The sequence below is a fragment of the Salarias fasciatus genome, chromosome 17 (assembly GCF_902148845.1).
Source record: "Salarias fasciatus chromosome 17, fSalaFa1.1, whole genome shotgun sequence".
Classification (NCBI taxonomy): domain Eukaryota; kingdom Metazoa; phylum Chordata; class Actinopteri; order Blenniiformes; family Blenniidae; genus Salarias; species Salarias fasciatus.
The window spans coordinates 3,740,767-3,757,355 of record NC_043761.1 but is presented as its reverse complement, the minus strand read 5'-3'; the positions used below and the strand labels follow the sequence as shown (position 1 = coordinate 3,757,355).

Sequence of the window (16,589 nt, the reverse complement as noted above, 5' to 3'; positions counted from 1 at the left end):
GACCTTGGGTCGTGCCAAGTGCACTTGTCGACACCCCTGTGCTTGAACACGATGTTTGTTATGGACAAACTGTGAGTAGAACAGAAGTCCAATAATAGAACACCACTTTAGTTCAGATCTGGGAAGCGGTGTGTTACATTTTAAGGAGAGGAAAAAACATGCTCAAAAAGAAGTTGCAGTTTCCACACTAAAGTTTTTTAACGTTAATAAAAAAGAAAAAAAAAGCTCCCTGTCTTCCTTCTGGTGCTGATGTGTGGAGTTCCAGCTGTAGAACTGAATCCATGCAGACATGAAGTCAGGAACTGTTTTATTCATCTTTAAAGTGTCGCCTGTCAAACTGTCGTTGATGGTCTGATAAGAAAACCACAACGCAATAATGCAGCAGCTCTGTTCTCAGGTGGAACGAGCCGAATGCCCAACAGCTGATCTTCCAGACATCGGGGGATTTGACAGTGAGCAGAAGCTGCAGAGCTTCTCCTTGTATTTCTGTCTTCGTCCTCGTTCCCATCGTTGCTAACATACAAACAGCTCTCACGCTTTTTTTTTTTTTTCCCCCCAGTGTTCTTCCCCGAGGACTTCCTGTTCCACACACACACTCGCACACACACACACACTGCTGTGCAGACATATTCTTGGCCCTCACGGTTGCGTTCCCATTAGCGTTCTCCGCTGGTCCTCCTCCAGACCACATCTGGTTCGGATGGCAGTGATTCACGAGTCAAACAAACAAAGATAAAACTGAGTCTGCAGACGGAATCATACGTCAACTTATCAATGTGTTTATTTCCTGTTTACAGACGTTATCAGGCTCCCGTTCATCCTAATCTCTCATTAACAATCGGTCAGAATGCTGCTGACTCGACGGACCTGATGGCCCTACGCTGCTGAAATGCAGTTTTATGAGAAATCTTCTCTTTTTTTTAATGAATTCTGTTCATTTAGAAAATATCTTGAGGCTCCAATGTGATGCTGCACAGATCTTAGGTGGAATTTTAAAAAGTTTTTCTGGAAGAGAAACATGTTTTTGCTTAATTTGACGTCAGTATGGTGTTGACTTGATGACATTTATTCTCAGCTTGTAGTAAATCCTGCATGTTTCGAGCCTTAAGGACATCCAGGTGGCGCCGCTCCAGTTTCTCCTGAACCAAAGCTTCACTTCCTGCTTTACTGATTAGATCAGATGAAGTGGCTGGCTTCACTGGTCGCTGCTTTTCAGTTTCATCTCCTCTTCATGTCTCTCGAACTGCTGAAAGTCCGAGCAGCTCAGTGGAAATGTGAAGCTTCTGCATCGTTTCAAACTGTGTGATGTTTAGTGTTTCAGAAGCCGAAGATAAACAGTTCTGTTTTTTTTTTAAAGATCCTCCAGAACAGGGTGTTGCGTTTCCTTCAGATTGAACTGGTCCATTCAGATTTCAGTGAACTGATTCCTTCTGATTTCAGACATGAGGCTCGGTTCAAGCAGCGCATGCTGGAGCTGACGGACACCAACAACACAGCGTACCTGTTTCTGTCTGCGGCCAACCGCTGGCTGGAGGTTCGAACGGTGAGCACGCCATTTCTTCTTGTGCGTTGCACTGATTCGGAGACATCAGGGAACACACACGACGGTTTGAGACCCCATGACCTTCTATATGACCTTTTAACCTTCACACTCCGATCTCACTGATTCTCCTGCTACAGAAATCCAGCTGATCAGACTATTGATACAGTCACAACACATGAAATGGCACTACACCCGAAACCACACACACACACTTACACAAGCCCACACATGCACAATCTGAGTCTGATCGAGATGGATGTCTGATTGATCTGGGACTCTGATTGATCTAAATCTCTTATTGATCTCAGTTTGATTTGTCTGGGTCTCTGATAGATCTGGATCTCTCATTGATCTGGGTGTCTGATTGATATGGGTCTTCTGTTGTGGGTCTCTGTTTGATCTCGGTCTCTATATCTCTAATAGGAGTCGACCGATCATCTGCGTCTATATTTGGCATTTGGATTATTTTGGCTCAGATGCAGCTGGAGTCTAGCTGCCTCCAGCATTGTCCCACCCACAGCACCCTCTGATTGGCTACACTCAGAGCCGGCAGGGCTAACAGCCAATCGGCAGTGGAAGCTGCATTCACGGTGCATAGAGGAGAGGACAGAAGAAGTTTTGTTAGTGAAACAGGCTCTGGAGAGAAACGAAATGTCTCCTGACTGGCAGATTAAGCATGTCAAAGCTGAATTCTGCTTTCTGCACGGATGTGACGCCGTAAAACACGGTGAATCACAGCAAGCATTATGAAAAAAAAAAGTCCCGCTAGCTTATTGCTAACTTGTATGGAAAAACTAATTGACATGCTAACAATTAGCACAACAGTCGCTGAACCTCCTGGAACAAATTAAACTGAGAAAGATTTAACTTAATAAATGCAAAACACAAATGCGATTTATTTCAACACTAACAGGCGTATAATTCCCTCACTCAGAAAAAGATGAACAATAATGAAAAACTGAAATCTCTGCTGCTAGCCCACAAAACGTAAAGAGGAAGTAGCTTCAGAGGCCCGAGAGGCTTCGTGCTCAGTTTGTACTATTTAAAGTTTTGACACCAATATTTCCATTTTTATTGCAAATGAATATCGACTGTAAATATCGATGATCAGCCTCCATGATGACTGATAATTGGTATCGTATTGGCCCTGAAAAAAACGTATTGGTCTATCTCTAATGATCTGGATCTCTTCACAGGACTACCTGGGAGCCCTGATCGTATTGGCTGTAGCAGGAACCTCCATCTGGGGCTGGGCCGTTCTGCCGACTGAAGGTCTGGTGGGTCTCGGTCTGACCTACGCCCTGACGGTCAGTTTCCTCCTCTGCTTCTGAATCCGTGTTTCAGCCACTCCACCTCCCTCCGTCACTCCAGACTCTTTGAATAAAGCAGATCTTCTTCTTCCCTGCAGGTCACCAACTACCTGAACTGGGTGGTGAGGAACCTGGCAGATCTGGAGGTTCAGATGTCGGCCGTGAAGAAAGTCAACAGCTTCCTGAGCACCGAGTCGGAGAACTATGAAGGCTCAATGGGTGAGATGCCTCCCATGTTCTGAAACGCAATCGACACCTTCGAGAACACCTTGTTCCAGATCCAGACAGTCCGCGGGACCGCTAAACTGAAACCTCTGGGATCAGGTGCAATAAGCTCGGTTCTTCAGTGCTGAGAGAGACACCAGCCTCTTTACTTCCTCATCTTCTGATATTTGTATTCGTGTCAGCGTTCTCGGCATGGTTCTGTTTGACGTTCTGTTTGGAGGAAACCTCCACGTTCCAGCCTTAACGAATGGGACGATTTCTCATCTTCGCTCATGTGTTTTCTAGCTAGAGATCTAGCTTATGACCGTTTCTCACACAGTCCTGGATTTCAGGACGAAGTCTGAGACGGAGAAAGGAAACTCCAGGAGCTGAGAGGAGAAAAACAGGAAGCTGATAAGATGCTTCCAGCCAGTTAAATGTGACCAATCAAACACAGCGAGGAACGGGACACGCCCCCCTGAGGCCCACACGAGCAGCGGGATGCAAGCGTGAACCGGTATTTGTGTGTTTTGGGATGTTTCTGTGGTGAAGTCCGCAGACTGCAGGCCACAGATATCGACATCATCCAGCTATTATTCAGCAGAGAAGAAATATCTCTCACGGCTCCAAGCTGTTTCACGTCATCTGTCTCACGGAAAGGAAACGTCTCCAACGGCCCGAAGCGCCAAATTACAGCAGAGCTCTGCAGCCCTCATATTTATTACATGAAGGAGGGAAAGGGAAGGGAAGACAGTGAGGACAGCTTTTCCACTGACAACACCAACATTTTCCTCGGGTGGAGGAGAACTGCAGACGGATCTGGGTGGAGCAGTCGGACCGATCTGGGTGGAGCAGAGTCAGTCTTCTAAAAATGATTCAGAAGTGAGGGAAGAGACGCCCCGGTCTGACGAGAGTGAGCCTGACAGTCTGAATTGAGGGCAAAAGACACTGCGTTTCAAACCTGAGAGGGAGAAATTCACTCAAGATAGAAGAGTGTGTGAGAAGAGAGACAGTTACAGGTCCACACACACACACACACACGCACACACACACACACCACAGCTGATCAGAGTGAGCGTTTGCAGGACTCTAAAGTGAAAACGTGACGTGCGGTGGTGTTACGCCCGGTGTACCCCCCCCTCAGCAGAATGTTCCTCCAGACTCCAGCAGCAGGCGCCGTCCTGCTTTGTGTTCCCGCAGACGACCCGGGGTGTGGTTAACCCCCGCCCTCCTGTTGGTCTTTCTTCCAGACGGCTCGCAGGTACCGGAGAACTGGCCCCAGCACGGGGAGATCAAGATCCAGGACCTGTGCGTGCGCTACGACCCCATGCTCAAACCCGTGCTCAAACACGTCAACGCCTTCATCAAACCGGGCCAGAAGGTAACAAACAGGAGGCGTGGCTCACCGTAACAGCAATTCAGCATATAGTCATCTCTAACTTCATTCATGATTTTATATAGAATCAGAATTTATTTTTGATATTGGAAAAAAAGAAAAAAAAAAAAAATATATATATATATATATATTAAAAAAAAAGACGGGAGCAGTTTTATCATGTGTTGGTATCTTTTGAAAACCCCATTTAAATTTGAAATCGCTCTTCTGTGACTGTTGTTGAAGTGATTTCTCATCAGTGCGTGGTCTGAAAACACTGCCCCCTGCTGGACGGGAGGTTCTGTTAAAGCGTCCTTTTCAGCTATGAAACCGTTTGAAAACCGGAGAACGTCAGGAGAACATTCACACACGTAGAGAGTGTGAGAGAACAGGCGAAGCAGGGGGCGGAGCCACAGCGGGAGCTCCAGCAGGTCGTTCGCAGCGAGCTGAGAGAACAGAGCGCCGCACATGACACCGGCGTGGGAAAGTAGAACCCCGGTGAACAAAAGTTCCTGACCAGCGGCGGGAATCAGCTGCTGGTCAGAGCAACAACAGAAACTTTTTTTTAACTAAAATTAAACTCAAAAGTGAAGTTTTATTTTTGCATCTTTTCATTTTTTGATATATATTATTAAAAAAAAAAAAAAACTATTATCTCTTAGTGGTTACACCACACTGAACTTCCTGATCAAAGTGTGTTTTTTGGCCGATTAAAAGATGCTTTTCTGGAAGAGTGATGGAGAAAAAAACTGCTGCGCAGTTCAAGCTTCTCTTCAGATGTTTCTGTGAAACATCTTTTATCCTCTGATGTTAAAGGCTTTTATTTGTTTTTCATTCGGATTCAGATCAGCGTGGTTCCATTAAACTGAAAACACACACACATACACACACACTGTGCTGCCTCGGTGGTGGCAGAGACGTCCGATGTCTCACTGCAGTGTCGGCTGAAAACGATGGGTTTCTTCTTCTACAGGTGGGAATCTGCGGCCGCACAGGCAGCGGGAAGTCGTCCCTGTCGTTGGCCTTTTTCAACATGGTGGATATTTTTGAAGGTGGGTCTGTGTCCTGTCATGGTCCAAACCCCACACACACACACACACACACACACACACTGGGAGTGGTCTTGTATTCCTTGGCTGGTTGTTTGGAGCGGAGTAAAGAGAATGTGAAGAGGCTGGAATGTCTCTGGAAGGTTCTCCTCGGGGACGGTTCCTCCAGCAGCTCTTGACCCAAACTTCTGCTGCTGGATTTTATTTTAGGTTTCATTTTCCACTGATCTTTAAAGATAAACTGTTCTAGATGATGGATGGTTGATAGATGGATGATGGATAGACTGATGGATTGATGTATGGATAATTGATGGATGGGTAGATAGATAGCTAGATGATGGATGGATGGATGGTTGACAGATGTTTGGATGATAGATTGATGAATGCATATGATGCAGATGATGGATGGATGACCGATGGAATGATGATGGATGGATTAATGGATTAATGCAGTGGACATAAAAATTCTACACACCCCTGCTGAAATGCGAAGAATTCGTGATGTAAAGAAATGACAGTAGGACACATAATTTCACAACTTTTTCCACCTTTAATGTGACCTATAACCTTTATAACGCAATTGAAAAAACAGGCAGAAATCTTTCAGGGAGGTGAAGTAAAAATAAAAAACTGAGATAATGTGGCTGCGTAAGTGTGCACGCCCTTTTATAACTGGGGATGTGGCAGAGTTCAGAATTAACCAGTCACACTGAAACTCAGGTTAAATTGTAGTCAGCACATACCTGTCACCAATTAAAGTGCCTCTGATCAACCCCAAATGAAGTTCAGCTGTTCTGGTAGGCTTTTCCTGACATTTTTGTAGGGAGGGATCTCATTATTCAAAGACATCAGTCAGGTGAACGCTACAAAAGAAACTCCACGGGATTAAAAATACCATGGAACACAGTGAAGGCCGTCATCATCAAGTGGAGAACATATGGCACAACAGTGACATTACCAAGAACAGGACGTCCGTCCAAAATTGATGATAAGACGAGAAGAAAACTTGTCAGGGAGGCTGCCAAGAGGCCAGCAGCAACGCTGAAGGGGCTGCAGGAATTCCTGGCAAGTGCTGGCTGTGTCATACATGTGACAACAATCTCCCGTCTTCTTCATGTGTCTGGGCTCTGGGGCCGGGTGGCAAGACGGAAGCCTTATCTTACAAAGAAAAACATCCAATCCTGCCTTCATCTGAAATCTCCCAAACACATGTGGGAAAATGTGTTCTGATCCGATGAAACCAAGGTTGCACTTTTTAGATATAATTCCAAAAGGTACATTTGGAAACAACACTGTACATCTCCAAAATAACACCATACCTACAGTGAGGCATGGTGGTGGCAGCATCATGCTTTGGGGCTGTTTTTCTTCAGCTGGAACTGGGGCCTTAGTCAGGCTGGATGGAATTATGAACAGTTCAAAATACCAGTCAGTGTTGGCACAAAACCTTCGGCCTGCTGTTAGAAAGCTGAGGATGAAGAGGAACTTCACGATGGATGGATCGTTCAGAGGCTCAGATGCGAACAGCCAGAGGAGACGGAGGTGAGAGTGAGCAGAGCAGGTTTATGAATGCCCAGAGGCCAGTCGGGGTGAGATCCCAGAGCTGGAGCGTCCGGCGAGCAGGCCGAGTCGTCGCGAAGCGTCCGCAGAGCAGAGATTGAGCCGAGGCTTGCGAGCAGTCCAGAGTCGGAGCCGAGTGTCGATCAGAAGCAGGCGGGCATGAAATAATGGACAGATGATGGATGGATGGCCGGATTAATGGATAGACCATGGATGAACGATTGATGGATAATATAAGTGGACGGATGGATGATTGGTCACAGAGTCACTGGATGCTGTCTTGTCTTGCTGAAGGTCTTTGGCTGTGAAGCCTCTGCCCTGCTCTCCGGTCACTCTGCTCCGTCTCCTTCCAGCAGCGACTGTTTATGTTGGAGGTTGATGAAGACGCGCTCAGAGCTGCTGCAGATCGTCTGCGGCTCGAGCGTCTTTCGCAGGGCCGGGAGTGTCGTCTCTTCTTGGGGGGGGGGTTGCGTTCAGGACGACCTCTCCTCTTTTCCGCTAGTCTTTCTTCGCGAAGCCGCTTTTCTCTCCTGATTTATCGCATTTCCAAAGTGAGTCGTAACGGCAGCGTCCTGCTTTTACTCCCAGACGGATGATTCAGAAGACAATGAGATTACACAGTCACTTTTTCCACACACCACACACACACACACACACACACACACACACACACACACACACACACACACACACACACACACACACAGCTGTTGTATCAGCAGCATTTCCTTATAAAGCAGTGAAATAAAGCCCGGCCGGCTGAAGTTTACCGCTGAGCCTGAATATTTATTCAGCGCTCCGCTTTGTGAGGACGTCCAGCAGCTTTCAGGGAAATTTAAAGGTTAAACTGTGATAAATGAAGGCGCTCCGGCCCTTTAACGGGTTTACAGACTGCATAAATACAGTTAAATCAGACTGAGATGGAGAACAGTGTTGATGTTTGAAAACACTCCTAGTGAAGGTAAAGAGTCTTATTTTCGATAAAAGAGGGAGAAAGCTCTGAGCTTTAGTGACATAAAAATGTCAGATTGTCACATATTAATGAAATATACCTCAAACTTCCAGTCGGTTCATGTATTCTGGACATTTCAGTGATTTGAAGACTGTGGAGCTCAGTAGGGATAATTTGAGGGAAACTTAAAGGGACTGAGATAAAACACTCAACTCAAAGTTTTTTAAAGATGAGCCTCCATTAGTCCTGTTCAGTTCACGGCTTTTCTCCAGGTACAAAGAGCAGAAAGAGCTCTGGACTCTTCTAATGGGAACCTATTTCTTTATTTTAGTCTGTTTGAGTTTGATTTCAGTCTGAATGAGATCAGTGAAGTTCTTCCTAAAATATCGTGATGACTTTAGTAAAACAGTTTATTTTAGGAACAAACCATAAATGAGATTTATTCAAATCTGAATGATGTGACTGAATGATGAGATGTTCTGTGATTGATTGGATTCGTCTTATCAGATGTTCTGCATTTCATTGAATTTGTCGTCTCTTTATCTCGGAATAAAACAACGCCTTCAACCAGAAAATGTTCGGTGGGAAGTGATCAGGAAGTGATCAATACCTCAAAGTTGACCTGGTGTTGTCGAAGCTGTTTGTGTTACTGTTGAAGCTGAAGAACTTGATGTTCTACCAGAAGTGTGAATCAGTGGAACGTTCCTCCTCCAGCGTTCTCCACGTTCTGCCTCGCAGGTAAAATCATCATCGACGGAATCGACATCTGTAAACTTCCTCTGCCGACGCTGCGCTCCAGGCTCTCCATCATCCTGCAGGATCCCGTCCTGTTCAGCGGCTCCATCAGGTGCACCCCCCCATACAACACCACCCTCCGTCACACCCCTCCATACAACACCACCCCCCATCACACAACACCACCCTCCACACGCCACCACCATCAGTGATTTGATTGTTGCTCTAATCAGATTGTGGTCTAATCAATAGTCTAATTGTTGATCGGTGAACTTTCCGCTCGCCAGAGAGGAACGACATCCCATCCTGCAAAGAAACCCTGAGCGTCTGTCGTGTTTCAGCTCTTCGTTTGGATTCAGTGAAAATTCGAAAATGAAACGTCTCTGAAACGCGTCGCTGTCTGTCGGACAGAAAACTCAACTTTTCAGGAAAATCATCAGCAGTAAACAGAAATCCTGAAACTCAACTGAGGCTCAGTCAGCGCTTCACTGAAACTTTACTGAAACTTTCCTGAGATGTTCTCTTAAAAGTCTGATTCAGACTTTTGAATGTGATCAGATGTGACAGTTGCTAAAAACGAAAAAAACTTTTTTCTCTGAGAATCTGGGAAAGAAAAAATACAGAGTGAAGTTTTAAAAGAGTCACAGTTCAATCTGCAGCCGACTGAAACAGAATCAACTGCTAAACTCCACCTGTGAAGCTCCACCCATCAACCAGTTTACTGGGTGGAGGAACTTTGGTTTTATTGATTGACATGAAGAAGGAGAAGAAAGATCCAGTTTTTTAGAGCCTCTTGGTCGGAAATGTCTTCAGGACGAGACAGTGGGTCAGTTCAGTGCCTCGGCTGAAACTGGCAGAGCCAGAACCAGAGCCAGACCCAGAACCACAGCCAGAACCAGGATGTTGGAGTTTCATCCGTTCCGTCTCCTGGTGAACGTCTGGAGTGTCCGACAGACGAGCTGCAGCCACATCTGAGTCAATAAGAGCTTATCGGGAGGTGGAGCCGGCGGTTGGAGCCGGCGGTTCGTCCCGGCGGGTCGCGGTCCGTCACGGACCTGCGGTCCAGCTGCGGGGTGACCGGTTGAAATCTCGGCGGGACATCGGTCACAGACGTCACTGACGGAGGAGTCTGGCAGGGAGTGGAAGGAACCTGCCGGGCTCTCCGTCTTGGTCTAAGCCACGGAGCCCGACGCTGGCGGCCCGTTCCGTTGGGAGAATCTGTTTGTTTTAAAAGACAAAAGAGCAAAGTGCTGTTTGTTTGGACGGAGGCGGGAGAGACGGATCGTGAAGAACGTCACACTGAGAAGCTCCGGTCTGACTCTCAACCACCCACCGTCCTGCAACGCAGAACCTTTACTGTGGAAACTAAACACACTTCATGAAGTGATGGATTAATCACAGAGGAAAGGATTAATCACAGGAAAGGATTAATCAGAGAGAAACTTGAAGGTCATTTCTTGATTTTTATGCCGTCATGAGAAAAGTCTGAGGTCGAAATAAAAACTCGGTTTACTGTTTTCACCTGTTTAATGAGAGAAAGTTGTTCAACGTAAATCTGGATTTAAAGAAGTTTGTTCCAGCTGTGTGGAATAAACCAGTAAACCAGTGAACCAGTAGAGCCAACAGGCCAGTAGAACCAGTGAACCAGTGGACTTGTTGACCAGTAGAATGAGCAGACCCATTAGGACCAGCAGACCCTGATGGGTCTGAACGTTCCCTCTGCTGTTCCAGGTTCAACCTGGACCCGGAGAGGATGTGCACTGACGACCGTCTGTGGGAGGCTCTGGAGATCGCCCAGCTGAAGAACATGGTGAAGACTCTTCCTGGAGGACTCGGTAACGTTAACCCCGCCCCCGGCTGCAGCCGCCGCCACCGCGGAGCCGCCCTCTCATCCGCCCTTGCCTCCGTGTGCCCTTCAGATGCCGTGGTCACCGAAGGCGGCGAGAACTTCAGCGTGGGACAGCGGCAGCTCTTCTGCTTGGCCCGAGCCTTCGTGAGGAAGAGCAGCATCCTCATCATGGACGAAGCCACAGCGTCCATCGACATGGCAACGGTGGGACTGGCGGCTGTTGTGGCGGCTTCACACTGCGCTGTTCTCTCATTTCTCGGGAAGGACTGAATCACATCTGAAGGGTCTTCTGTCGCTCTTTGCTTTAACCGTTTTCGTTTTAGAGCAAATTCTTTGTTCTTTTTGCGAGCAAAGAAAGCCAGCTGATGTTTAACAGAGGAACAAATGAAGTCTGAACTCCAGCCTTTTCAAGAAACCGTCAAGACAGAACAAAGGAAGACTTTATTCTGGAATTCAACTTCTAATCAGCATCACTCAGATCTTTACCCTTCATGTTTCTTTCTACCTTCCAGGAAAACATCCTGCAGAAAGTCGTGATGACGGCGTTTGCGGACCGAACGGTCGTCACCATCGCAGTAAGTCCTTTGCTCTGGTCTATGAGGTCTGTGACGAGGTCTTGAAGACATGAGGTCTGTGAACCCTCCTCAGGAGGTGTATGAGGTCTGGGGTTCCTCTGCAGGAGGTCTGAGATCTGTGGTCCCTCTTAAGGAGGTCTATAAGGTCTGAGGGTCCTCCTCAGGAAGTCTGAGGTTTGGACCCAGTCATTGGGTTCATTGCAGCTCTACGGATCTTTTCGTCAGGATTCCTGTTCTTCCTTCTCTCACTAACACTCACTGTTCCTCTTCACTTCTTTCTGACTCTTGGTGACTCCGTTTTTTTCCTGATCCTTTCCCTTTTTATGGTACTAATTAAGAAATAAAATTCTACTGTTTTTCCTTTTTCCTTCACTGCTTCCTCCCTGTGTTTCCTCTCTTCTTCATCCATCCTTCATCATTCCATCTGTCCCTCTCCCAGCATCGAGTGTCCTCTATCTTGGACGCCGACCAGGTGTTGGTCTTCTCCTCTGGGATCTTGGTGGAAAGTGACTCGGGTCCGAACCTGCTGTCACAGCCGGAGAGTCTCTTCAGTGTCTTAGTGAGGACTCACAAGTAGACCCGGGTCGACCCGGACCACTGCGGCTCAGCCCGGCTCTCCTTCTGTCTCTCTCTCTCTCTCTCTCTCTCTCTCACTCTCTCACTCTTTTTCTGTCTCTCTCACACTTGCTCTCGCTCTCTCACTCTGTCTTTTACTCTCTCTGTTTCTCTCTCTTTTGTTTCCCACCACTGTTTTTATCTCCAATCTGGGCCTGGGTCTGGATCTGGATCTGGATCCAGGTTTGGTTCTTGGTCCGGGTCTGGTTCTGGGTCAGAGTCTGGTTCCTGGTCCGGGTCTGGGTCTGCTGAAGCCTTACAGCCACTGACAGCCTGGTTGGTACCAAATCAAACTCCTGTACGCTCTTCATACAGTGTGTGTGTGTGTGTGTGTGTGTGTGTGTGTGTGTGTGTGTGTGTGTGTGTGTGTGTGTGTGTGTGTGCATGCAGTGTGTTGTCATGTTTTTCACTCTATTTTTCTGAAACTACAATTCGAATCTGAATAAAAACAAACTCAAGTCACATATCTAAGAAACCAATCGACTGAAAAAGTTCAACTGGTTGTCTGAAAAGTTCAAGAGCAAAAAGCAACATGGCGTCTCGTCACGCTGCTGCTGGTCCGCTGGTAGGGCCTCGCTCTCATCACTCAGGCTTCAGGAGTTTTGACGGTTTAGGGGCGGTGCACGATACGTGCACGGCTGGCATGACTGGCTGGCCTCAAACATAAAATTGTCTGGCAACCTGGGGAAGTCATGTCGGATTCACCCTGGAACCAGGAAGTAGTGACGGGATAGCCCCGCCCACCACACCTCTCATTTGAAAGAATAAAACTAGGCCAAGACGTTGATGATGGAGAAGAGGGAATTGTTTCTTCCATGACAGGAGAACAATGAGAAATTTTGAATTATTTAAAGTTCTTACTTCTGGCACCTTTAAAGTTTCAAGCCACAGGAACAGAAAACTACAGAATAAAGTTATAGTCAAGAAACGACTGTCAATTAGAATGACAGTCGTTTTGACAACGGTAGTTTAGAGAACGATGGTAGTTTAGAGAATGGCATTAGTTTGGCTAAGAGTAGTTTAGAGACCAACGGTCATTCGGAGAATGATGGTCATTTGGACAACGGTAGTTTAGAGACCGATGGTTGTTTAAAGAACTACAGTAGTTTAAAGAAAGACGGTCATTTGGACAAAGGTAGTTTAGAGAATGAAGGTCATTTGGACAATGGTAGTTTAGGGAATGACCGTAGTTTGGATAATGATAGTTTAGAGAACAATGGTGGTCCAGAGAACAATGGTCGTTTGGACAACGGTAGTTTAGAGACCGATGGTTATTTAAAAAACTACAGTAGTTTAAAGAACGGCGGTCATTTGGACAACGGCAGTTTAGAGAAGGATGGTTGTTTGGATAATGGTAGTTTAGAGAACGATGGTTGTTTGGACAACAGTAGTTTAGAGAATGACGGTCATTTGGACAATGGTAGTTTAGAGAATGACCGTAGTTTGGACAACGGTACTTTGGAGAACGATGGACGTTTAGAGAGTGACGGTGGTTTGGACAATGGTAGTTTAGAGAACGACGGTAGTTTGGACAATGAAAGTTTAGAAAACAACGGACATTTAGAAAATGACGGCAGTTTGGACAACTGTAGTTTAGAGACCATTGGTAGTTTCGAGAATGACGTCATTTGGACATTGTAGTTTGGAGAACAATGGTCGTTTGGACAACAGCAGGAGTTTAGAGAAAAAAGGTCGTTCGTTGAACAACTGTAGTTTGAAGAACGACGGTCATTTGTACAACGGTAGTTTAGAGAATGACGGTTGTTTGGACAAAGGTAGTTTAGAGAATGAAGGTCATTTGGACAATGGTAGTTTAGAGAATCACTGTAGTTTGGACAATGGTAGTATACAGAATGACCGTAGTTTGGATAACGATAGTTTAGAGAGCAATGGTAGTCTAGAGAATGATGGTCGTTTGGACAATGGTAGTTTAGAGAACGATGGTTGTTTGGACAAGGGTAGTTTAGAGAATGACCGTAATTTGGACAATGGTAGTTTAGCTAATGACCGTAGTTTGGACAACGGTACTTTGGAGAACAATGGACGTTTACAGAGTGACGGTGGTTTGGACACGAGTTGTTTAGAGAACGACGGTCGTTTGGACAATGATAATTTAGAGAACGACGGCTGTTGGGACAACGGTAGTTTAGAGAATGACAGTAGTTTGGACAATGAAAGTTTAGAGAACGACGGACATTTAGAAAGTGACAGCAGTTTGGACAACCCTAGTTTAGAGACCATTGGTAGTTTCGAGAATGACGTCGTTTGGACATTGTAGTTTGGAGAACAACGGTCGTTTGGACAACAGCAGGAGTTTAGAGAAAAAAGGTCGTTCATTGAACAACTGTAGTTTGAAGAACGACGGTAGTTTAGACATCAAGGGTAGTTTGGAGTCACTGAAGCACTGAAGCAGAGTGGGTTCTGATGTGACGCGTGGTTCCGTCGTGGTGGTTCTCTGACATTCTGTGTTCTTGCAGCACCGCGTCCACACCATCCTGACGGCCGACCTGGTCATCGTGATGAAGCGAGGGAAGATCCTGGAGTACGACACGCCGGGGACGCTGCTGGAGCAGGAGGACGGCATGTTCGCCTCCTTTGTCAAGGCCGACATGTAGCCCCGCCCCCTTCTCTACAAGCTCCTGCCTTCTCTCTTTATGCAGCTTTCACACAAACAATGGAGAAGGACGCTGAACCTTCACCGTTCTAGCCAGAACATTATCAGTTCCTTTTATTGTCTTTTAATTTGTCACAGCGTTCCAAGGTTCCTGAGAAGAGAATCTGACACACATGATCAGTAGACACCAGATCAGTTTTCTGGAGGTTCACTTTGAGTTCTTCATGCTTTGAAACAGTTTTTGAGGTTTTTCTGCACAGAACCACAGAGTCTGAACATTCTACAGACGTTCTCAGATGTCCAATGTTTTACAGCTATGAAGATCTAGCAGTGCCGCTGGCAGATGAATTCAGCCTGTTCAACATATCACCGGTTAATCTGTTCAGTTCTGATAGTCTGAAATAATCCCAGTGACTCTTCGTGGTTCTCACATCAGAAGGTTTCAGTGTTTCCCATCAGACGTACTAGGAAACGACAGAAAATCAACTGTTTGGAGGATTTTTCACATTTTGGACATTAGGAGACTTGGCGGACGTCTTGCCAATGAGGGATTAAGACTGAAGATCAGGATTAAGATTCCAGACGCTGCTGATGTTGAAGACGGATCGCTGTCGGGGGAATCGAACGGCATCCAGCCAGTCGTCCGCCGCTCCGCCTGCTGGTCCTGACCAGTGGATTAGGATTATCTGAAGCTTTTATTCTGAAGGTTCTGATTTTGATTCTTGTTTTCCTGCATGTTCACATTCATTCAAATTTCAGCTTTATTCCAGATTATTTCACAACTTTAATCTCTCTATTTTAATGTCAAGTTTGCATCTTAAATGACTTTTAATTGTTTGTGTTTAAAATTGAAATCAGTGTTTTTGCTGTAATGAGATATTCGGTTCTTAATCTCCAGTTTTTATCCAACATTTATTTCAAAATTGTTGATTGTTACGACCCGGCTCGCAAGGGAAAAGGGATGCAACATGTGAAAGAAACAGAATATTTATTTGCTTCCTTAAAGTAATGGTACAACAGAGTAACGGCCGTAACATTGATTACAAATGTAAACATTGAGTTTAAAACTGAACTTCTTTTAATGAATTGTTTTTTTGTTTTTTGTTTTTTAACAAAACTTGTTCTCCATTTGAAATATCGTCTGTGGATTTTGATCTTAATCTGGGATTTTGAACGAAAGGTTCTTTGTGACTCCAGGTTGTAAATCTGAGCCTCAACTTGTAAAAAAAAAAAAAAAAAGATTTCTGAAGCAATAATCTGCAGCTTCCTGCTTCTTCTGGTACTTTACGTCAAGCTTTTGTCGCGCTGACGTTTTAATCTGAAACTTTTTAATGAATCAAACGAGACCTTCTACAACTTTTCTTACAGCTTCCGTGTGTGTGTGTGTGTGTGTGTGTGTGTGTGTGTGTGTATGTGTGCGTGCGTGTGTTGTTTGTGAGCCGGAGAACTGACAGAGGTTCTTCATCTTGCTGGACTTCTGAGATTCAGGAGTGTTCTCAAACATTTCTCGGTTTTGGAATTTGCAGCAGAGTTCCACGGATCGAGAATCAAGTTCTAATATGTAAATTGAGAACGTTCATCCGTTCTCTTCTGGAACTTACACAGGTTCTTGAATATGTGACAGTCTTCGAATTTGAGGGTCTCCAGATTTTCAGGGTTCTGGAACTCGCATGCTAATGCTGTCTGATGCAGAGCGCCCCCCAGTGGAACCTTCAGGAACTTCACTTTTCGAGTTGTGTTTGTGATTTCTGCACTTTGTTCTGCGACCGGATTGAACCGTCCGGGTGGCCTCTTTCTGGCCCGCTGGATTCATGTTGGACACCCGCTGGACTCTTCTCACAACCACAGTTTTAGTTTTATTCTCTGCTTCACTTTTGTTTTTGTGCTTCGGGGGAACAAACTTATGCAATGAGAACATGCGCACACACACACACACACACACACACACACACACACACACACTGCTGCGTGGGACTGTTACATTCTGCGGCGGTCTCTCGGCTGCTGATCGTCTCGGTGCGACCTGACCGTCGGTTCTTTTGCAGGTTATTGTTTCGTGTGCCTCCTTTTTTACTCTGGAAATGTTAATAAAGTGATTTTGAGTGAAACCTTTGAAGCTTTTTGTTTAGAACTCTGCACAAACAAAACACTCTGTTACGGAAGGGCGCTGCCTGGTGGCTCCGAGAGGAACGATTCAAATCTGTCTAC

General features: G+C 45.8%; 1 protein-coding gene across 1 annotated transcript in view; it reads left to right on the top strand.

The window, feature by feature from the left end:
• The window catches only part of abcc9 (ATP-binding cassette, sub-family C (CFTR/MRP), member 9), a 39,149-nt gene extending 22,711 nt beyond the window's left edge, over positions 1–16,438 (top strand). The window contains exons 32-41 of the mRNA XM_030113424.1: positions 1,441–1,543; positions 2,740–2,850; positions 2,952–3,072; positions 4,308–4,438; positions 5,406–5,484; positions 8,732–8,840; positions 10,460–10,563; positions 10,648–10,781; positions 11,090–11,152; positions 14,245–16,438. Coding sequence (XP_029969284.1) covers positions 1,441–1,543; positions 2,740–2,850; positions 2,952–3,072; positions 4,308–4,438; positions 5,406–5,484; positions 8,732–8,840; positions 10,460–10,563; positions 10,648–10,781; positions 11,090–11,152; positions 14,245–14,382 — 1,093 coding nt within the window. The 3' untranslated portion in view covers positions 14,383–16,438. The remainder of the gene's footprint in view (positions 1–1,440; positions 1,544–2,739; positions 2,851–2,951; positions 3,073–4,307; positions 4,439–5,405; positions 5,485–8,731; positions 8,841–10,459; positions 10,564–10,647; positions 10,782–11,089; positions 11,153–14,244) is intronic.
• Positions 16,439–16,589: the final 151 nt, after the last annotated feature.